The sequence below is a fragment of the Pithys albifrons genome, chromosome 4 (assembly GCF_047495875.1).
Source record: "Pithys albifrons albifrons isolate INPA30051 chromosome 4, PitAlb_v1, whole genome shotgun sequence".
Lineage (NCBI taxonomy): Eukaryota > Metazoa > Chordata > Aves > Passeriformes > Thamnophilidae > Pithys > Pithys albifrons.
The window spans coordinates 97817666-97841601 of NC_092461.1; the positions used below are offsets into that span (position 1 = coordinate 97817666).

The 23936-nt window shown below is 37.3% G+C and overlaps 1 protein-coding gene across 1 annotated transcript in view; it reads left to right on the plus strand.

The window, feature by feature from the left end:
- CDH12 (cadherin 12) overlaps nt 1-23936 on the plus strand; it is a 596819-nt gene that overhangs the window by 502946 nt on the left and 69937 nt on the right. Inside the window, exon 6 of the mRNA XM_071553154.1 lies at nt 17643-17762. Coding sequence (XP_071409255.1) covers nt 17643-17762 — 120 coding nt within the window. The remainder of the gene's footprint in view (nt 1-17642; nt 17763-23936) is intronic.

Below are 23936 nucleotides of genomic sequence, written 5' to 3' on the forward strand. Positions count from 1 at the left end.
AACCTTGTTTATAACAAAAAGATACTCTTTTGATAATACCACTTCAGTTGGCAGTTCTCCCGGCCACTGTTCTCTAAACAGAGAATTGTTTACCAAACAACTCAAGGTCAGTATCTCGGTAGAACCTCCAATAATGTCGCAGGTTTGGCCTAGCTGTTGCCAACCCTGGACTGGCCCCCCCCTTCCCCCTCCCAGAAACCTTCCCAGCAGAGGAAAGAAAAAAAAATTGAAAAGAAACGCACTTTAAAGAAACTGAACTGAATAAGAAGAATAAATTATATTTACCAACATTTACAAACCACACTGTATACACAATACACAGGATCCCACCCCCCAGGGGAGAGGGGAAGGGAGAAAAGGGGATTGATTAGCCGGAAAACAGGGAAGACACCAACCCAACCTAAAGAAACCGAATGAATCAAAACAAACACAATTAAAAACCTCAAGGAAGGGGAACAAGAATGAAACAATCTCACCCAGGACAGGAGAAACACCAGGCACCGGAGGGACCAGGCTTCAACCACCTCCCTCCAGCTCCTCAGCCAAGGAAGGGAACCAAGGAACAACCACTCCCCCACTGCTACGTGGAAGACACGTGTGGAATACTTGTAACTTCCTTAGATACAATGGTTACTGGGGAAGCCATGGGTCAAACCATTACAACTCCCAGAGCTCAGTTCTGCCTAAAGAGCATGCAGACTATATCATCCCTTGCTGTTGCATGGTGGTCCATGGGACTGTTGCTGTAAAAGTCTGTAAAAAAGACTCCGAGCCAAGTTTTGTAGGAGAGCAGATAATGGGCAGGCACTTTAATAGCAGCCCCGCTCATCCAGGAATACATTGATGTGCACATGCAAGCACTAAGTTCTATATCTTTTATAACATAACCTATCCAATCACTACTGTCCACATGTCCAGTTCCACCTCTGTCCCCTCCCAGTTCCCACCCCTGTTCAATTGGGGCTGGGGTCGTTGGGACCCTCTGTCTTCATCCACCTCCTCTTCTTCAGCACACAAAGGTTCTCTGGATGCTCTCCAGGGCTTTGGGTCACACTGCTCCATGTTTATGTTCTCTTCTGATATGCTTTAATCAGGTACCTTGAGGAAGAGACTAAATAGCTGGCAGATCTCAGCTGCCTATTCTGGAGCAGGGGTAGAGATAGAAGGACTTTATGCTACAAGCTGCTAAATATTAATTCACTAAAATCTACAGCATTACATCTACTGTGTTCCTAAAATCTACAAAGTATGAAAATTGAAAAATTAAAAAAAACCCTTTTGGCATCAGGACCATTGCTACTGCATGTTTTGGGGACCATTACTTTATGAAAATTGTCCACATAATCTGCATGCATAGTGTAGAGGAAAATATTGCAGAAGAGTTTTCCAAAAATCTGTGATTAGCCTTAGCAAAAAAATAATATTCAAGGCAATGTAAAATAGCAAGTATAACCAAGCAGGGTGTTTGTGTGGTCATGACCAGCATCTTATGCGTGCTTATGAGTTTTTGGTAAGAAATTCTTAGAATTACTTAAGTACAATAATTTTCAGCTGCAAAATTCAGTCACCGTTGGGAACCCCAGTAGTCCCAAGCATGTAATAGAAACATATTGAATGTGACAAAGGAAAATTAGACATTTTTACAGAATGGTCAAAGAGTGCATTCTCTCATTCAGTACAGCCTTCACATGGCTACTGAATTTTAAGAAAATTGGACTGTATTCTGCATTATATTTAGTTACAATAACAAAGAAATGAATGAGCCTGTTTTCTCCACTATCTTCCTATACATTTCTCCTCAGCTAGTCTGCATTCACATGACTGATTATTAATTTCCACTTTTTAAACTGACTTAGCTGCATCCAGAAAAATGACTGATGTCAGTTGCTTTCCCAGGAGAAAAACTGTAAAAAACTTTTTATTCTTTTTGGTTTGGTTTGGGTTTGTTGTTTTTTTTTTTTTTTTTTTTTTGGTTGTTGTTGGGGTTTTTTTTCCCTAGAGGGAGAAATCTAGAAAAAGCAGGGATTGCTTCAGGGGCATTTCATCAAGTCAAGCTTGGGCAAGGTTTGAAAGTGGAATTCTCAGAGGAGAAAGAGGCAGGTTGAAAAGGGAGATGATTGCAGAACAGACGCAGGCGTCAGGAGAAAGAAGGAGGATAAGCAAATGTAGTAAATAACCATGGGAAAGGGCAGATAACGGTGGATGATTTTCCTCTATGTGACTTGCTAGCTGGAGACTATGGGAATGAGAATAGGAATGGCAGTTGAAATACTAGGCTACTGGAAATCACAAAAGGTATGAGTCTTTGCAGCAGCCAAGGAGAAGACCTGCAGTCAATCTAAGGTATAACAGTTCTCTAAAGAGGAGAGAACACTTCTAGCAGCTAGAGGGAAGACTTGGCATTGTTTTGCTATAAGTGGGAATTTGTTCTATGAGCAGAAGCCTTAATAAACTTGAGGAAAAATGAGAACTTATTGCTTTCAGATGCTGGAAGTTTGAGCATCTCAATGTGCATTCACAGTTGCATATGTTCCACTTCACCTAAAGGGTTCCACAACAAAAACACCATTACCAAAAGCAAACAAACAAACAAAAAACCCCAAACCCCCAAACCAACCAACGAAAACAAATAAACAAACAAACCAAAAACCCTCAAAAAAAGAACAAAGTTATTCTGCTGCAGGAATAAGAGACTGTTCAACTGGTCTGTGCTCTCATCCTATGATCTCTTTTGCCATAGGTCTCTAGTCATTAATAAACCAAAAGTAAATGCTAAAAGCAGCTGCTGTGTTATGCCTAGGGTTTGTTACTAATTTTATCCCTGTTGAATAATTTGGATTTCATCTCAGGAATCATTTTGGTTGATAAATGGGATTGTGGCTGTTGGGAAAGAAATTATGTCAGAAATGCTTAGTTTTGGAAAATAATTAATGACTTATTAAAGGTTGGGGCTTTTTTTTTCTCCTCTAACATCTGTGACACAAAGGTTGAGGTATATTACTAAAAATTTTTGACAGTTTTCTGAGTCAGTTTCAACTGAATTAGATAAAAGAACTTTAACTAGTGTGTTTTTGTAAGTGCTAAAAATCTTCAATCTGATCTAGTTAGTTAGAGAAATGGTTCCTGTAATAAGAAAACACACATAAAGTCTTCATAAAATCTTTAGAATTTAAGTGGACCTTTGTGCTGGTTTAAAGGCGAACCAGCAGGGGAAATGAACTCACCACGAGAGAGAGATTATAAGTCAGACCTAAAATTTAATAATAATATTACAATAAAAACACTGACACAAAAGGGAAATTGCTTTCAACTCACAAAACCCAGCAGTATAACCCAGTGTCCTGGGGCACAAACCCAAGGGGGTTTGTTTGCCCTTGTGCTGAGACCCCTGTGGCTCCCCCAAGTCCAGAGCAAAAGGAAATGAAAAACCTGTCGGTGCAGGCGAGGGCTGTGGTCTGGGCGAGAGCGGTGATCTCCTCCTGTCGAGGTCCTGCTGCTCCTCTGGATCCAACGAGAAGTTCCTGAGGTCTTCTTACCCACCACTTATGTACCCTCAGGGAGCACCCAGTCCCTCCCCCTGGGCGGGGACTCACACAATGGGTGATTAACTCTGGGAGCCAGGGGGTATTGAACTGTTGATGGCCCATTAGCAGCTCCGCCCCCCTCAGGCTGGGTGTGAAGGTGATAATGGCTCCCTGGGCAGCTGCTGCTAATGGCCCATTGTCCTTGGGGAATGAATAGAGGGGGTAGAATACACAGCTTTGATCACCCCACACAGTGTCAACTGGTCCCTCCTGCTCAACTAGGACAACCTTTTTAAAAAGATGTTAAATATTACTTCTCAAAGTTATGTCACTTTGCAAAAGGAACCAATATATTTTGGATTTTGTGTGTAAGAATAGTAGCATCTATCTGTGACAGGAGGTTTTTGTATTTTAAGAGTTTTCACATAGTTCAATCACATATTTTGGCTACAGAATGCGTTGTCTGAAGTTAGTGATTTCAAAACCAGAAGGTTGGCAGAATCATTCAAGCAATGCTTTGAGTCAAGGTTTCCACCAGAAAAGCTGCCCCAAACCAATTGGTAGCTCACAAAATTAAGACTGAAAATTTTAATTTTATCTATCTTCTCTGGATGGTTACCAACCTGATGGAAAATACCTGGTTTTATTTAGAGTGATAGAGCTAGATGGATGTCAAATTTCAAAATAACAGAGGTATAAATGTATGGTCCTTTGCTATCCAAGGTAATGAGAACTTTGTTGTTAATTTTAGAATGAACTGCTTTTCACCCTTCCCAAATATGGCTCTACAATGGGAAGTATACAATAACATGAGCTGAAATATTCTTAATTGGGTAAAAGATAATAAGTATAATTGCACTTGCCAGAAGACACATTTTTTGACTAGCTATGAAAACAGTTTCTTTTGCCAGTCACTGCAAAAAGAAGAACTGTTGAGAGTGGAGGTCTGAACTTGCCTCTGACACAGAGCAAAGAGTGCCACATAGGTGCACACAGCCTTTAACATCACCCAGAGTAACTGGGTAGCTCTTAATCAGATCTGGCATCATTCCATTTAGAAGTTTTGAAGACACAACCCACGCAGTCAATAACACAGTCTATTCCATGAGAATCAGGCATTTATTTGTGCATAACAGATGAATAAAAATTTAATTGATTAGCAACCACTGCTTGTATTTTACAATGGGCAAGTGCATTAAATTTTCAAGTGTTGAGACTGTGCCTGAAGTTAAACAGTTAAACAGTAAAACTCCAGTATCGACAATTAGAACACACTGATGAAAACAACACTAATTTTAAAATAGAGTAATTTTAGAGTAATAGTCTTATCTAAACAGAGGAGTGTATTTCATCCTGTACTTCAAAGCTTCTTCCTCACCAGGTTCTTACTAGCCACAGTAGTAATTTATGCTGGAATCACAGCACTGCCTTGAATCTCTCTTAAGAGATTAAAACTGTCACAAAGGGCAAGAGTGTTACTGAAGATCTTTTTTTTTTTTTTTTTTGGAGTGATGAGTTCACTCACTTAAAAGCTCAGTTGAAGATGTCTTGAAGCTGTTTGTCAGTTAGCTGATTTTACATACGCAAAAATGTTCTAGGAAAACTTTTAACACAGTAGTCCAATTTAAGTAGAAGATTCAACTTCTTTTTATTTCTCTGCCAACAGTTGTCTTATTCTACCTATTGTAGATAAATGGCTGTCCTTCAGGCTCACTTGATAATAATGTTCCATGTTTCTGAAAACAGTTAAGATTTTCATTCATCAAGAGTGAGAAGAAACTGAGAAGGAAAAGGATAAAAAATGAATAAAAGAGTAACATTTCATGAGAGTCAGGAATCTGTCTTAAAAAAACCAGGCATATAACCTTGTGAATAATTAAATGAAATGTAAAAGTCTATAAGCAGCCACATGTATGAAATTTACCAAGAAAGTGGGCAGTAGAAATTTGAAGTTCCTCACAAGAAATAGTCATCTGAATTGTGAACTACCACAGCCTACCTGAGTGTCTTCCACTCCTAATGCAACCCTGGAAACAACTTTCCTGCCCTTGCCTGTTTGCCATGCTCAGAACTGAAATGTTTTGCAAGTATCAGTATGCTTTAAATTAACTTAGAATAACGTTTTTCCTTGAGTTTTTTTCTTTACTCAAAAAGCCACACTAATTTTCAGGTTTTTAACAAAGAAAACAAACACAAAGGAAATTGGGTATTTACACAGCCAGAAGTTACAAGATGACTTCTAAAATATCACAAAGTATCGTCCAAAACAAGCAATAGTTTGTAATTCTGTGAGCTCTTTTCATTTGGCTGTAGTCCATAATTCTTACAAAGGTATGACTTTAAGGAATTTGAGAAATATGAGATATATATATATATATATATATACACACACATATGTGTGTGTGTGTGTGTGTGTGTGTGTCTTTGGGATGGTCTGCTGTTCTACCCAATGCTACATTTCAAAATATGTCTATAATTATGTCATGACCGAGGATATAACAGAAGGTATCGCTACTATCACCACACTACAAAGGACCAAAAATAACTCCCCATTATTCTTAGAACAGCATCTACCACTGAAATTGTGAATTGGAAATTCCTGTTTCCATTTTATTGTGGAGAATCTAAGAAATAGTGAAATATTTTGTTGACCAACATTCTAGTATTGAAGTAAGAACAGTGTAAGATATCCCTCTTACTGTCTTCTGCTTAAGTCTTGCCTTATGCTGAGAAAAACTCTGCATGCAGTATCTTGAAACTGAGGCATTCTTAGTAAGGCAAAAAAGAGTGAAAAGCATATTTCTGTAATCTTTTGATAAAGAACATCCTTCCAGTTATTCCTGGGAAGCACATTCCTCCAGTGAAGCATTGACATTTTCTTTGGCTCACTGGACTTTTCCTAAGAAAACTGGTTTTAAGTCCCTGGTCTGGCAGTACACAGACCCTAAAATTACCTGCTGAGAAGGATGCTTGAGGGTTTGTTGTTGGTTGTTTTTTGTTGTTGTTGTTTGTTTGGGGGTTTTTTTTGTTTTTTTTTTGGTTTTTGTTTTTTTGTTTGTTTGGTGTTTTTTGTGGTTTGTTTTTTTTTTTTTTTTTTTTTTTACTGAGATTGTATTATCAAAGCATTATACTGACCCGAATTATGAATTAAATACAAAATTGGATTTACGGTTCAGATTAATAAAAATTAAGACTGGTACACTGTAGAGTTGTAATATGATTTTAGGAAAAAAAAAATCAAAACCTAATGCAAACACACAAAAAGAAAGGAGTTGTTATATTAATGTACGATATTTGAGACAGGAGAGTCACACTTACAGCTAATTTGAAGTGTGTATATTTAAAACTTCCATATGTGTAATATGACCTTGTGGTTTGAATTTCTTCTCTTTCCTAATCACTAAAACATTCTCTTTTCAGTGCTATGAAATTGGCTAAGAGTATGTAGTTGTATTGCCGTAACATTTTCCATCTTCAGTTGAAACTTTATAGACCTTTGCTAATTAAGTTGCAACTGTTCCTTATGTTTTGATATGGTGTCTAAAGGCTCTGAAAAGGATAGGAGAAGTATTACTCCTGCTGCTGTTTGTATTGCTGCCTATGTCATACTAGGTTGTAGCATGATGCAATAGAACCAGATCTGTGTGATGAAACACTGAGTGATGATAACTTGGCATCCAGAGTGTATATCTACCCTCATGGTTTAAAAAAAATCCCTTATCAACTACCTACTCACAGCTGTGTTGCATCAAGTGCACATCTACCTTTCAGCTTAGCTTTAACCCAAAATAACCCAGTCTGGACACTGAAAGAGTGTAGTGGGAGCAATTTAAATTTCTGCTTCAATGGTGCCCTCCTGCACCAAATTAAAGCCATAATATGGTGACACTTCTATCATAGCTGTAAGAGCAAGGATGTAGTAGTTCTCTGACAGGAGGGAATTCTGTTTATGGAGTGCATGGGATCACAGAGCCAGGGTCAGCGGAGGACTCCGATGCACTGAATGCATTTCCATGAGGATCACCACATAGATGTCATTCCTAATGGATGCCTAATGTGTTCACAAGAACTTCCAAAGATTGTGACACCACAATCCCTCTAGTAAAATAATAAAGTGACATTACTTACGTGCTTACCATTAATAGGAGGGCTTTGTTTGAGGTCTGTCCACTCTTGAAATGAATGTCACCATAGTTTTCTGTTGCCAGCTGTTTGTTCCCACTATCTCTCAAGAGTTTTTTGCTGCAAGGATGATTCAGCTGCATGTGCAAAGTCCACTAAACCTCTGTGAATTATCAAGGAAATCTAAAATTTGCCTCAGATGGTACCTTTGTAAGTCGCTGTGTCATTTCTGCAACGCAGGTGGGATTTCTGAGAGGGAACAGAAAGCCTAGCTGAGGAAGAGTCACCACACTCAGCCCTTGCAAGGTGTCTCTGTTCCTCCATCAAAACCCTGTCTCCCTTCAGTTCATTACTCCCTCCGCTGTTGCTGTAGAAAGAAAAATTAGTTCATTAGCTTTGTTTTAGGAATAATTTGCCCAGTTATTGTGGTGAAAGGTAAGAGATATTTGGAAAGGGTGTGTTTCAGGATTTAAATCAATCACTTGTAGCAATCAGACTGGGACCTACATAGGGTAATGCTATCCTGAGTATTTTCAGATGCTGGATTTCTTCCATCTTTTTCTGAAATACCATTTGTGATGGAGGCTGTGCCTCATGTCACTTAAGTAACAATGCCTCTTTTGCCACGCATCTTACTTTTGTGAATGAGTTTGCATGAGGGAACCTTTTGTCAAGCCTGAGGACATGAATGTTATTTCAAGTTCAGAAGCTCCTATACTCATACCCCTATTATGACTTTGTCTCCTCTCATCACAGAAGGTTAGTGTAGTTAGATGTTGAAGTAGAGAGCTATGTAGAATTGTATTGACATTATGAATTAAGTCAATGAATGAATCAGATTACACTTAAAATTTTAATGCAAATGTATAGAGTAAAATTCTATGAATTCTTCTGTGCTTTGATCTTCAAGTAGGAGTACAGCCTTCAAAGCAATATTCTGATTTAATAATTAAAGAAAGGTCAGCATCTTTCACAGAGAATTTCACTGCATACTAGATTGTGGGGAAGTCACTGACGAGTTCTGAGGTTCTTTTTCAAGTTGTCATGTCTCTGTCTAATTTAAGTTTGCCCTCAGGATATTTGTAGATTTTGAGTAGGAGAAAATAGGTAAATATGAAAAAAAAAAAAGCATGAAGCAAAAAAAATTATCATGAAGACAGCTCTGCATCCTTCTTCAGAAATTTAGCCACACTTGAAGTAGGTAGGAAGAGATGTAATGAAGACAAAGCAGACTTTAAAAGTGCTCAGTATTCAATCTCTCCAAATCTTTTTTCCTTGAAATGTTACCAGAAAAGTAGGAAATTTGTTTACCAAAACTTAATCCTAAATGCATGACATATACTGGAAAAAGGTCTTGATAAAATTCTTTTTTGTCATTCAAAACTAGATTTTTTTTTTCTCCAACAAATTGTGATGTAGAAATGAACTTTGCTCAGCTAAAGATACCTGGATAAACATAGAATTAAATTATTTGCAAACAGGTCCAATATCTGGTAAAAACAGTGAAACAAACCAGCCTCCATATCGCATCAGAACATCTACTGAGATTCAAAACTTTACATGCCATTCAGTATGAATGACATTTATAATACACTGATTTTTTTCTTGTATCCTGTGTAAGCTCAGATTTTCTTATTACTACATTCTGAATAAATCATCTGATATTTGAAGAATTGATATGTGAAACTGCAGCTCATGAAAACTTCAAACAGTACTATAATGGAAGTACACTATGACATGATTTCTTCTGAGTTCTTTATGTGATGCCCAGCATTTTTGGCTTGCTTTCTTTTTTTTTTTTTTTTTTTTTTTTTTTTTGGGGGGCTGGGGAGTGGTGGAGGGCAGTTGAAGAGAGGGGAAAGGGAGTGGGGCTTCTCAGAAGTGTCACAATTTCAACTCCTTTGTCACATCTTAAGAAACTTCAGGAGCTCTTCCAGGAGAAAAGGGAAAGCAAAGTGATCTATGTCATTGAAAGGGTATGCAGCTGATATTAACGAATGCTCTACAGCTAAATATCATGACAACCATCAAGTTTTCATTAGCTTGTAATCAGTTCCAGTATGTCACTTTCCTTGCTCAAACTGAACTTTATACTTAGTGTTTTCTTTGAACATTTGCAGCTGAAAAATGCTTTGATTGCACTGAAACAACTTTACAGATTAATAATTGAATAGAAACCCTTTGTGCTGTTATTCTAGGGTTGACTCAATTTTTCCTCAAACCCTTAATATTTCAGAGCATCGCATATGGCTGACAGTTATTATTTCACAATTTCATTGAAGAAAACATTTACATCCCAAGGCACATCTAATTTCATACAGTGTTTTTGGCAAAGTTCTCTGGTTCAGACGTAGCATTTGGTATCAGAAAGGCTCTTTGTTCTAAAACAACTTAGAACATCTCCCTGCAAAACATAAACTAAGCAAAAAAAGGATGCTTTTATTGACATATAAACATCTACAGTAGAGGTTTTTACCAGCACAGGTATCATGATTAGAGAGCATACTGGCTATTTTTTATCTCACATATCCTAGCCATAAAGGCATACTGGTAAAGTTAAGTCGTTGTTGAGTCATGGCCTGTAAACTTATCAAGTTGTCAACATGATAAAAGTAGAAGTCAAAGCTATTTTCTTCTATTTGCTAAATTTTATATATATGAGAGAAACTTCTGTTGTATTGGTAGGAAGAAAACAATCCACAGACTTTAAAATGGAATGCAAAAATCACCCTCAAGAGATGTATTTCTCAAATGGATAGATATTAAGCTTAGTATTTGCTAATTGGTTTCTGTGCTATTCTCCTTATGCATTATTTCCAGCAGTTGCTTTACCAGGCCACTCCTTTATGTGCATATTGGGTATAGACTATTAGCTGCTATTTCAAGCTCCTCATTTGCTTCAGAAGTGTAACCTCTGCAAATGTTATCACAGCCTTGAGACTGTGTAAGCAGTGGAAGGTCTTTAAAAATAAATGAATAGCTTAAATTAATAAAAAATATTAAATAAATATTCAATGAATAACAGAACCATTATTAGCTTTGCCATATTGTGTTCCTTTAATGGCTTAACTCTGGCTGACCCCAACAGATGAGGGTACAAAAAAAGAAATAGCTTTGTCAATTACTAAGCTAAATAATTAGCTAAACACCCCACAGCAGTGGGTTTACCCTGTTTACTCTTATTTTCCATGAGGGACACAGAGATGACCAGGAGAAAAAATGAAAGCCAACTTCCATATTCCCTGGATTGTTGCCAATGCAAATCAAATGTTATTCCAGAGATACCAGATATATGTTTGATTATGCACTAAATGCTGAGATGTACAACAGCTGTTTTAGCCACCAGCACAGCAAAACTATTAGCAAAAAGCTGCCATTCTTCATCAATTACAACTGGGAATGGCAGTATTACTTTTGTGGACGTGGCTAGTTCTGACAGACAAGAGAAAAATATATATATATGTTCAGAGTGATGTCTGGAATGCAAACCAGGAGAAAAGCATGCTTCCCTGGTTGTGTCTAGTATTCAGGATATTGATGGAGCCAACAAGCTTGTGTTATTATCAGGGCTGCACAGCCATGAATACATAAACTGGAAACTGACTTTTCAAAGTAAAATATGTCTTTCTCACATTACTTTTGTGGGAGTCAGCTTCGGGAGTATATCTTCAAAACTTATTATTGGTAATATTTTCTATAAAAGATAAGTCCCAAAAGGGTAATGTCAGCATCTCTGTTTACAGATGCATGTCCTCCCAGTACTGTAGCTTTGCTAAAACTGCTTGTGGCAGGTCAGGGGAATATTTATTGAGACAGGGAATCTCCTGATCTGAATTGCAATGTAGTGCTGCAATGAGCCATAAATTCACTTTGTCCTTTTTTTTTTTAACCTAAAAAAACCCCAACCAAGCAAACCAAAAAAAGAGGAACCACAAGCATGACATGTGTTGACTAGGTTTTTACTTGAATTCTGAAAAGAAGATGGATGCTGTTTGCCTTGCCAAGGTGTTATTTTTGGAACTGTTTAGAAAGACTACTGTGCAAAGTAGTGAGTTTCTCTGCCTGCAGCTTTATTCTTCCTTCCTCTTGTCCATATAGAAATATTTTCACAATCATTTCATTTCTTTCAAAATTACTGAGTACTAACATCTCACAGCAGAGTGCTAAAAACCATTAAATCAAACATGTGGAAGGGGAGAGGTTCTACAGCAAGATGTTGATAGCTTTTCTAACTCTACAAGAAAATCTTGTCTTTACTCACCATGAAGTAGATGCAACTACCTTGATAGTCCATTACAAAAAGTAATTCTAGGAAAATTCACATGCAATATCACATACTCATTTCCTACTAACAAAAGACAGGAAAAGGTAAACAAGACAAAGGCCAAAACTACAGCCTTAGATTTCAAAACAGAAGACTCAAGCTTGTTCAGAAATCTCATAGGAGCATCCAAAGAAATCATGGAATCTCTGTTATTGGTGATATTCAGAATTGGGAGGGTAAGGGCCTGAGTCACCTGCTTTGACTGGACCTTTGGTGATGGCAAAGTATGTTTCCAGGTTAAAATAGTACAAAAGGTCAATATTTTAGTCTTTTATAAGAAAAACATTTGGGGGAAGATAATAAAAAATTAAATCTTCTATTTTGAAGTTTGGGACAGTCTAAACTTTGAAGTACTTTTAACAAATTTTGACATTCAAAAACAATTTGAAAACCTCAAACTGGGTGTATTAGAAAATTTTGAAATTTCTTTCTAATACTCCTTTGATGGGAAGAGAGTTCATCAATATTGCTCTTCTTTTAAAAATTCTTTTGATTTTGGCAAAGTAGCATTTTTACCAATGACAGACTGTCAGAACAAAAAAACCAACAATAGTTCTAGATCTCAAATCTATATTTCATAAATATTTGTATTATAGTATAAACTCAGAGTTCCTATAGTTCTCTTCAGTTGTTCTGATAAAAAGTATGAGCCTCTTTTAGTGCTATTTTAGTCAGTTTTGCCAATGATTTATAGATTGTGGCCCATTCTTTTTGAAGTTATTGCTGAAACTCCTTTAGTTTTAGCCAGAGTAAAGTTCAGGTGAATGTGCTTGCTGTGATTAAAACAAAAATTTACAGTATATTGGTCCTCACTACCATCTGTATTATTTTAAAGAAAATACAATCTTTAGAATTCCATGTCATTTCTTGAGCTGTGTGAACACTTTAACATTATTTTTCCTTTTTTTCTAAAACATGAATAACTGCTTAAGCACATCATTCATTTTTTTCTGTATTTTATAATGCCTTACATCAAATACATGTTGATTGTACATTAAAAATTAAAAAGTATTTTTAAATATTGACTCTCATATAAGATATTTCCACACAAGAAATACTGTAATTTTTAATTTGTTTCATTACTCCATGTAGTATATACATATTTTAATTAAAATGTCATGAGCTATAGTTAATGTGATCCCCCATCACGACCTTTGTGCATTAATAATTTACAGCTGTAGTGTCCTGTATTATTCCCTGGAAAAAATAATTGGATTTTAGAATCAACTCTTAAAAATATATTGGCTTCATACTTTGCAATAAAATAGAAAACTTGTTAGATACAAAGAGCAATGCTTGATAATATTGAGTGAATGAGAAACCAATTTCAGAAAATCTAGTTAGACATTAAGTATGCATTTAAGTAAGTAAATGATTTGAAGCATATTAAAAAAATAAAAAAATTGATAAATGAATAGATATATGATAGATAGATAGATAGATAGATAGATAGATAGATAGATAGATAATAGATAGATAGATAGATAGATAGATAGATAGATAGATAGATAGAATCCCAGATGTCACATAAAAATATAAGTTTTACCTGTTTTTAGTTGTGAAAGATCTGATAGAAGAATTAATACAGTGGAAAATGCTGTCAGTGTGAAATGGATTATTTTTCATATTCAGTGTGTGCTGTTTATTAGGCTAAAATATGACTTTGTACACCTGCCTTGATAAAACCTAGTTTCTAAATCAACATTTCTTCTTTCTTGCATGTAAAATGGTTGGATTACCTTGAGCATGTACCTTAGAATATCTAAACTTACATTTTTAGGTAACTAATAATCAGTATGTGTAGTAATCATCAGGCACCTTGGTCAGTGACAGAATGTTCAGGCTGTTTGATGGCCACTGTCTGCTTTGTGTTGCAGTGTCACATTTTGTGTGTGAGAAGTTAGACACAGATGTGGATTCATCTGTGGTGTTTCACATGCCTTCTTGTGCATAATTGGTACATGGACACACGGAGAAGCGAGCCCCAGGGCTGTGGCAGGAATGTGGATACAAATGTGGATACCTATGTGGTAGAATTCTAAAATAAGCATAACATTTTGTCAATTAGTATTCAGAAGATAAAATCAGCTCCTTTAAGTAGCAACCATTGTGGCATCAGAAACACAAGCCCTGGCTCAAGGAGAGAATTTGGAATGTGTGACACAGCCACCTTTGGCAAAAGCCTGGACTATTGTGCTAAACCAGTCCTGAAGCAGCACACTTGACAGACAGCACTCAGCCACATACTTCCAGTTCAAGCCTCAGCATCTGGGAATCTGATGCCTTGCTCCAGAGAGGAGCAAAACCTATCAGCCTAAGAGCAGAACATGGAGGAAGACAATTTGGTAAGGAGGAATAAACAGGCAACAACAATGTTAAAAAATAGCTTGTCTTTTCTGTGGAAAAAGTACACTGAATTCTTTAGGTTTAAAGGTAGTGAAATACAGTAGCAAGGAAGGAAGACAATTATGTGTATACTGGGAAGCAGTGTTGTGCTGTACAGTAAGTGGGCATGGCATGCTTTGTCAATACACTTGATCCAGACCTTGCCTTTATTGGCACATGCAGTGAAGTCATTTTATGAGGGAAGTGGTGGAAATCTGAAAGCTACCATTTCCTTCTCCATCTTGATCCCCACAGTAGAATTTAGTTATTGCTGTGGCTACCTGGATTTCTAGAGCAGCAGACAGGGCTGAAAGTGGGAGATACTATGACAGAGATATTCCTTATGGGCAGCAAATTCTCTGCAGTTATTAGATGTCTTCTCCCTGCCATTCTAATAGGAAAATGTATTCCTTTGGCTGGGCTTGTTGTCTTGGGTTGAGTTGGCAAAATGCCAGCTGTCCAAGACAGAGAGAAAGGGTTCCTCCTCCCCCCAACCAGCCAAGAGAAAAAGAAGAGGGAGAGGAAAAAAAACCCTCTAAACCAGGTTTATGCTGAAACTAACTATATGTATTTATACAGAAAAATTAAGAGAAAACTACAATATAACACACACTTACACAAGTTATATATATATATGTATATAACAAGAAATAACTTCCCACTCCCCAATTAATAAAAAGTGTATTTTTCTAGATTCATAAGCACTCTAAAAGATACTCTGTAAGAAAGAGAAGGTAAAACAACAAAATATTTTTACTTTCCTGAAACTAAAACAAAATATGATGTAGCGGCAGCAGGGGCAGGGCCTAACAGAAGACAACAACTACAGAACGTCTTCTCTGTACTCCAGCCATGGTGGAACTGACCAAGCCACACCCACACACCGGCTCTTACCCCTTTTAAGATGATGTAATATGGTGTGGAATACAATTCTACTGTCTAGAAGAAGTCAGCTGTTAGCTAGCCTAGCTCAGCTCGAGTCAGCTGACAATCCCAGGCCTAGTCTGAACTTTAAAGCCTACATTTTTTTGTCCTACTTGGCTAAACCCATAACACTTGTCTAAGCTATTTAATGTATATTCATTTAGGGTTACATGTTAAGTAAAGACATAAGTATTCAGGGAGGCACTGCTTCCACAATTGTTATACTGGGGCTGGACTTTGGTCTTCTCCTCACTTCATCCAGAAAATCAAAAGAGTAACCTCAGGGTTTGAGAAAACTGAATCCATCTCAGTAGTTTATTTTCATTCCTCCACTTAATACTTGCTAATGTTTTCTTTTATAAGTTGATTTTAATGAAACTTGCCCTTAGCTCAGAAACATGATCAGCCCATTAATTTTATAAAGTGATTGTTAGTCAAATAACACTTATATTTCTGTGTTATATTCAGGAGATAGAAATACTATCCTTTCAAATGCCTTTTCACTCTCTGTTCTTCAACATATCATAACAGGAGATGTCTTCTATGACCTGCCATCATGCAGCAAGTGTTTTTACAATGTTAATTCCAAACACTTCAGCACCATTTCTTTGATGAGCCATTGACCAAAATAACCTGACGCACACTCCATACCAGGTGGAAATGAAGGCACCAAAGGCCTTTATATTTATAGGGTTCTGAGGGAAGGTTCTGGAAATTGGATGGGACTGGGTAAAGGCAAGGGCGGAGTGTGTAACTGGGGCAACCATATAGCCAGTGGAGAACAACTCATCAAAGGTGGGAAAACTAACCACTGAGAAAGCAGGGTCTTGGGCAAAGGTGGGAAAACTGCTGTAAGGGGAAGAAGACAATATTGTGATTAACTGGGATAAACATGAGGGGTAGGAACTGCAAGGGGATAACAATAACTTCCAACAGCTGAAAACCATGCAATAAAACACAGTGAAATTAAACTTAGTGGTAAAAGTCTCTAATTGATGAGTCTGATCCAGGTTGATCCTTTGCATCACCATCCTTGTAGGTCCATCTTCGAAGATGATCTTTCCAGTCCATATATGGGGCATGTTCTCCCACACACTGTCAGTCTTCACATGATGAGACTGGGAGGGGGCAGGCATTGAAAAAAAATCCTCCAAGTACTTACAGTTGCAATCAGTTATTTTCCTGCCTAAGTCGTATGACCTTTCACATGGAACATCTCTCAGTGAGGCACTCCCAGAAATAAATTTTGACAAGGTTAATTTCATATTGTGAACATTTTTTGAAACTTGCCAGTTTTCACTGAAGAAAAGTAGCAGTCTTGAAATGCTTGCAGTATTCCATGGGATATTCTTGAAAAAAATGTCAAATGACCTCCAAGTGCACCATATTTCTTAAAACAAAAATGGTGGGGATAACCCTCACCCCTACGCTGTTTCTCCTGTAATCAACACTCACTCATTTCAAATCAGTGCTGAAAATTCCAACATTTAGTTGCACAGAAGATCATAGGAAACCGTTCTTCAAAGCTGATGGGAAAGCCTAACTATGTGGGTGTTCATTTTGCTGAAGGCTATAGTTTGAACACTATGTTTATTATAGGACAGTGGGGAAATGCAAGTAAATTGCTTAGCAACCAGCCGGAGGGACAAGACATTGCTGTAGACTATTGCCATTTACAGTGAGTTGTCTGCCTCCATGTGCTTTTCTTTTGCTCTGTATGTCCCTTTTGAGTTGGAATGTAAAGGAAACTGAACTAGGTCTGTTTTATAACCATGGCTGAAAATAAAGTGCTAAGGGGAGGTTCTTCCTCCACAGTACTTCTATTTTCTACTCATCTGTATTGGAAAGGCAAAAGGACTCAAATCTGGATTTTGAAGACAACTGGCTGAACTAAACACCTAATTTCATTCTACAATGGGAATATGGATTCCACCTTTAGGAGACTGCAATAGTTTTTAAAACACTTAAAGCTTCATTCACTTACTCTTCTCACTGGAGATTCGGGAGTTGCTTGCTAAATGCTTGTTGTAAAGGCAACACTCATTTTACTTCCACAGTTGACAACTTTTTCACTGAATGTTGTGGTATGCTCCTTTTTCAAAATCCAGTTTTGAGCTTCCCCAAACCTCCATCCTGTATGTGTTGTGTACAAAGTTCCTCATTTCCCTTTCTTCCCCAATATGTCTCAGCTATTATCTGGATGGTTCCTAGCATGGAGATGAAGAATTAACCGTTTTATTTTCACCTTGTTTTCAGTTGAAGACAAATTGCACCAGAATCCACAAGCAACAGGACTAATGTGTCTGAAATATCCCTGATCACTGCTCTATACTGAAAATGTGATTATCTGTGTTTCTTCTCAGGAGCATACGTGCTTCAAGTAAAGGCAACAGATGCTGATGATCCCACTTATGGAAACAGTGCTAGAGTGGTTTACAGCATTCTTCAGGGGCAACCATATTTCTCCATTGATCCCAAGACAGGTAAATAACTTGTCAGCAACAGTGAAAGGTTTAAGCTTTGTTTTTTTACTCATGTGGGCAATATCAATTCAAGGAGAGTAACTAACTTTCCACATAATTCAGTTTTGAATATTTGACTAGTTTTTGTTTGACGTATGTTGTAGAAACAAAATAAACATGCTCCTGTAATCAGTCCTAGAATAGCTAAAATAACTCCACATTGAAGGATTATTATTTTAAAGCTTTACTATTTCTTGATAGATAAAGCCTTGTCTGCTACATGCATTCTATTTTGGTTGGTTGGTTGATTGGTTAGTTGGTTGGTTGGTTGGTTGGTTGGTTGGTTGGTTGGTTTTTGGGCTTTATTTGTTGCTTTTATTTTATTCCCTGATTATTCAGTTTCGTGTCTTGGGTCTTCTCAGCATTTCTATCTTTATGGTCAGAAATGCTCCAGCAGTGATTGTTTTTCTATATTGAGCTAATTTGAGACCATGAAACAGCTAATCATCTCCTGCCCTCCTCTTTTCATGGAACTTACTATCTTTGGGGTTTCTGGATGTGTGAGCAGAAAAGGATAGTATGTTTAAAGAGACTGAAGTATTTGGGAGGTTGGTAGACATGTTAATTGAGCATCTTGTCCTATATTTCTAAATGTTATTCTTGGTTCTATATTTAGTAATTCAGTTAAGGAACCAACAACCTTCATGGTGAATGCCATGAATTGTGGCATCCTGAATGTGTCACAGGGATAGCTGTCCATATGCTTCCTTCAGCAAATAGTTTCAACTTCCAGTGGAGCTGTACTTGAATGTCAGATTATGTGTAAAAGACCCTTTAGCCCTGATCAATCAACAGTTTGGTGGTATAAGCCTTATAAGGCTGTTAAAGCATCATCTCCAATGGACACATTTCTTTGCTGCATGCTTCATTTAGCAGGAGATCATATTGCAATTTACAATGAGCAATGTTACTTTGCAAACTGAAATGGGAGCTCTTCAGGTGTCTAAGAGGAAAAAAAAGGTATTTACCTTTACACTTATTTTTTTTTCTTTTTAGTTTTGTAAGAAGGAGTACAAATTCACTTTACTAGAGCTAAAATTGGAGTTTTAGAACAAGTTTCACAAGAAAACAAAAAGTAGTTAGTAGGACTTGAAAGAATTATTTTTCCCCTGCCACTTTGAATGACTGTCATCTGTTATCATCTGTTACTCAGTAGTGAGTCAGCCATAGGTGATCTCCTGCACCCTATTAGCCCTGAAACATCATATAAACCTGATGTTTTCACATATGTCTATTATTGTCTTTAATGAGTTAGTCCTGTGCTAAAAGAATAATCACAGCTGTAGAGGAAGATTTATGAAACAATAGCCCACCATACCTTAAAATCCTGTGCCAGAAAAAAACATACAGATTTATGCTTCTATAAGTCAAAATAGTATGCTGTAACCTGTTTTACAGTAGAAAACTCACAATATGAGAGTTACTTGCAGGTCTAGCAATGACTGTACAAATAAACAGTATGTAAATTATAATGCATATGATGGTGCTTAATGATTTGCTCTAAAATCCAGAAGTCTTGGGCAGTACTACAGATCAGGTATTTCCTATTGTTTATTTTATAACTGAGAAGATGACACCATAGTTTTTCACTGCATTGTTTTACTGCCAGATATCTTCCCTGAGTGCTTTTGACAAGAAAGGGGAAGAAATGCATTTGGGTACAAAATGAGAAACTCAGAACTTCCAGGAGATGGATAAGCATTTTTTGGGTTGCGAGCTTGTTTCGCCATCTCCTGCATTCTAGTGACAATTTTGAAACATACCCTCATAATTATTTGAAGAAACTAAGAACATCCATATTAAGTCAGGCCAAAGATCCATCCTGCCCTGTATTTTGCTTTCAAAAGTGGTGGCCTACTTAGCTCTAGTGAAGGATGAAGAATAAGTGTTTAATGATGTACCCCTGGAATACTCTTCTGGTCTTCAAGGACTTGTTCCTGCAAAGTTCCTGGGTGACTAGCAATGTCGAAGCAACTAAAACTCTGAAAGAATTTCTCCTTCATAACTTTTTCACTTCTCAGTAGAATTACATGGTCCAGAAGCATGGTGTCTGCACACCCAGTGACTACAAATTCCAAGACAAACATTTATTTTAAGAACCAGCTCCTCTTGTTTTCTTGAAATAGGAGCACCTCTTAACTTGTTTCATACCTCACGCCTTGCCCAAGACAGCGAATAGCTTATCCCTATTTATTAGTTCCCCATGAGCTTATAGATCCATATTGTCACCCAATTTCCTTGTTTCTACATTTAAGACTTATTTAGACAAAAGCCATTCTGTAAGACTGATCATCCTTCTCCTCAGGATGAGAAAGTATTCACACAGTATTCAAGAAGGTAGCTGCTATGGATGTAAACAATGGTTTAATCATAACACTTTTGTTCTTTGTTCCTTTCCAAACAGTTCCAAACATTGTTTGCTTTTCAGCTTCTACCTCACTAATGCTGATACCTTAGTGGAAATTTCTATTACTGCCTCAAGATCTCATTACAAATCAGTGATGGTGAAATCACTGACCATAACTTTATGTGTGAAATAAGGGGTTTGTTTGTCGAGCACAGGACTTTACACATGCTCCTCTCTCAAATCATTCCTAATAAGTGATAAACATTTACTCTGACATGAAAGTAGTACACTTAAGTAGTTTTAAACCTCTGTGGATCTAAATGTTGCAGCTGACCTAATCTTCCTCCATCTTCTTGTTGGAGACAAGCAAATTATGTGGAGGTGGGAGAGTGAGCTTTTATTGCTTTTTCAGGGAGGTTAAATGCATTACAGTACCTCCTGGAGAGCAACCATTGGGCTGGCATAGTCTAAGCCTCAAATCTGGTATTTGAGAGGTATTTTTAATCCTATAAAACTGGTTTTCTGATTTTAATGTGATGGCTTTTCTGACATAGAACACTTCTCTTAAAACAGATAACCTCTCTTACCTTTCTCCTGCAAATTCTGTTCTGTTATGAAAATGTCCATTTCCACCATTAAACTATCCTTTCCACACAATATTCTGATGTGCTTATGAGGTAAATATTCCTATTTATGGTTAGATATCATCAAGTTTTTTTAGGCTCAGTATTCTAGTTCATCTTCTGACTTCAGTTATACTATTGAAATCCAAATTGGTGTCAGTGGGAGTATTGTTATTCATATTTATTCTGGAGGTTTTTCATGGAACCTGAATTTTCTCTTCCACGAAAGTGAATGATCCCCTGTTGAATTATAGGTCAATAACATTCCAAAGCACGTCTTCTGGCCCACATTCCACACATAGCATTTTCAGCTTTCAGCAGTATAATGGAGACCATACTTTTCTGCACATTTGATACTGTTGACATTTGATGACAAAAAAAGAAAATCAAAGTTTTTCATTTCTGTAACTGAACAATCTTCCTTGCAAAAACCCTAAGGTAGAAGGATTTACAAACACTCAGAACTATTATGTGCACATAAGAGCTCTATATTATAATAAGCCCTTGATTTAAACTTTGATATCCTTTGTGAAGCTGAAGTTGGAATACTAACATTTGTAGCCCTTTCCTTCCCATGAGTTTTATCCTTTGCTTTATTTTTCTGTTTTGCTGGTAAGATAACTCTAAATCACATTTGTTCTGTCCATCTGAACTGATGATTTTGGACAAAATGATGTTTCTTGTGGTTTTGTCTAAGCTTTTTGAAATAGAATAGGCAGAAAAAGTATTCTCATTGCTTTTTGCTTTTGTTTTTGTTTTTTGATTTGTTTTTTTTTTGTTTTTTTTTTTTTTTTGGTTTTTTTTTTTGGTTTTTTTTTTGTTTGTTTTTTCTGGAGATAAAGGGTTTTTTTTTACAGAAAAATATATAGACTGACCTTACACTTCCAGACTGGAATAAATGGTGGGTGATTTGGAACTTTACCACTAGAGTATTGGCCCATTCTTCATTTTCTGAAAACCCGTCTGGAATATTTCAGAGGAAGGCATGCAGTTGTACCTAGAGCAGATATATCAACCAGATAAATTGCATCTTCTCCTCACAACCTGCTATGTGTTCCATTTCCCTGTAATCTTTTTCTGTAATCTTTTGAACTTGAGCAAAGCTTTTGATACTATCTCTCACAGTATCCTTCTGGACAAAACACCCAGCATAGAGCTGAATAATTGTGTTACATGATGAGTGAGCAACTGTCTCACAGGTTCAGCACAAAGAGTTGTAGTTAATGGGGTAACAAAACCCTGGCAGCCTGTCACTAGTGGGGTTCCACAGAACTTCATCCTTAGCCCAGTTCTCTTCAACATCTTCATTAACAACTTGGGTGCACGACTCAAAGGAATACCAAGTTTGTAGACAACACTAAAGTGGGAGTAGCTGTCCACTCCCTTGAAAGGCACAGGGACCCTGCAGAGACACCTCAGAAAATTAGAGAGATGAGCAATCACTGATTGTGTGAAGGTTAACAAGGGAGAGTGACAGATTCTGCACCTGGAACAGGGCAACCTGGGTTCTGTGTATAGAGTAGGGAATGAGAAATTGGAGGGCAGTGCTGCAGAAATGGATCTGGGAGTCCTGGTCAATGGCACATTGAATATGAGTGAACAGTGACGTGGCAGCCAGGAGGGCCAACCGTGCCCTGAGATGCATCAGGCACAGCATTGTCAGATGGTCTGAGGAGGTGATTTTCCTACTCTGCCCTGGTACAGCTTCACCTTGGGTACTGTGTGGAGTTTTGGGCACCAAAACATAGAGAGAGACGTTAAGCTGTTAGAAAGCATCAAAAGGAGGACCACAAGGATGGTGAAGAGTCTGGAAGGGAAGCCATATTAGGAGTTCCTGAAGATTCTTGTTTTGCTTATTCTGGAGGGGAGGAGGCTGAGGGGAGACCTCATCACAGTTTTCAACACCCTCATGAGAGGAGGCAGAGGGGCAGGTACCAATCTCTTCACTCTCATGACCAGTGATAGGACCCAAGGAAATGACAGGAAGCTGAGTCAAAGGAAGTTTAGTTTAAATATCAGGATAAGGTTTTTCACCCAGAGAGTGGTTGGGCACTGGAAAAGGATCCCCAGGGAAATGGTCACAGCACCAAGACTGACAGAGTTCAAGAAGTATTTGTAAAATGCTCTGCTCTCAGGCACATGGTGTGACTCTTGAGGGTGTCCAGTGCAGGGCCAGGTCAGACTTCAGTGATCCTTGTGGGTCCCTTACAACTCAGCATATTCTATGATGATATGATTATATGTTATTTTGTTTTGCTAGTATAGCACAGGTATTTCATTCTCATGGCTCTTTTCTCCTTAGAATGAGCATAGCAAGGATGTTACAAAATAATGTGGAATATAGATTGCCTACAATGCCAAATAACGGATTAAGAGATTCAAGAGGAAACATAGTAATGTTCATCTTATTTATAAAAAAATCGGTTTTTTCACTAATCTCATGTGAATATGGACAAGTTTTTACAGTTTCATAGCTCAAGATTTCTATTCAAGAACAAACTGCATGCAGGACAGTATATGTCATCCTGAGGTAGAAAAACAATGGTTCCTTAATAGGCTGTCATTATCATCGTGTTGCAAGGGGAGAGAAAGAAAATTGTTATACAGTTCAATTCAGTTGGAGTTTTTCAATAGGTTCCAGAAATAGTAGATTTAGGTTAAAGTGGTTTCTAGACTCCAAAAAAGTACTATAATTTAATGGTTCCTTTTCTTTCTTGTTAACAGAGCAGTGGTTAGTTGCTATAAAGATGAGTGATCCTTAAAGTTTGTTTCTTGTCATTTCAGACCCATTATAAGACCAGGGTAGAAAAAGTGCTTTTAATCTCAAATGGTTTAATACTAGAAAACACTTATTTCTAAATCAATAATAACAAGGAAGAATCATACTTCCAGTTGGTTTATTTTTTCAATTGTGCATATTATATATACCACTGTGCACCTAAACCATCTTCTGAAAACTGTTGTTGAACGTATAGCATTTTGCAATGCTATGCACACTTGTAAAATTTTGACAGAGAAATGCATTTTCTGCTGCATATTTGATTTCAAGAAAAAATTGAGGGCCCCAAACCTTATAGCTTTATACAAGCTTGTCAGCAAATTCATGTATTCAGTGGCACCTCTCTTTCTCTCTTCTATCCAAGTCTTCCTTTGGTCCCATACATT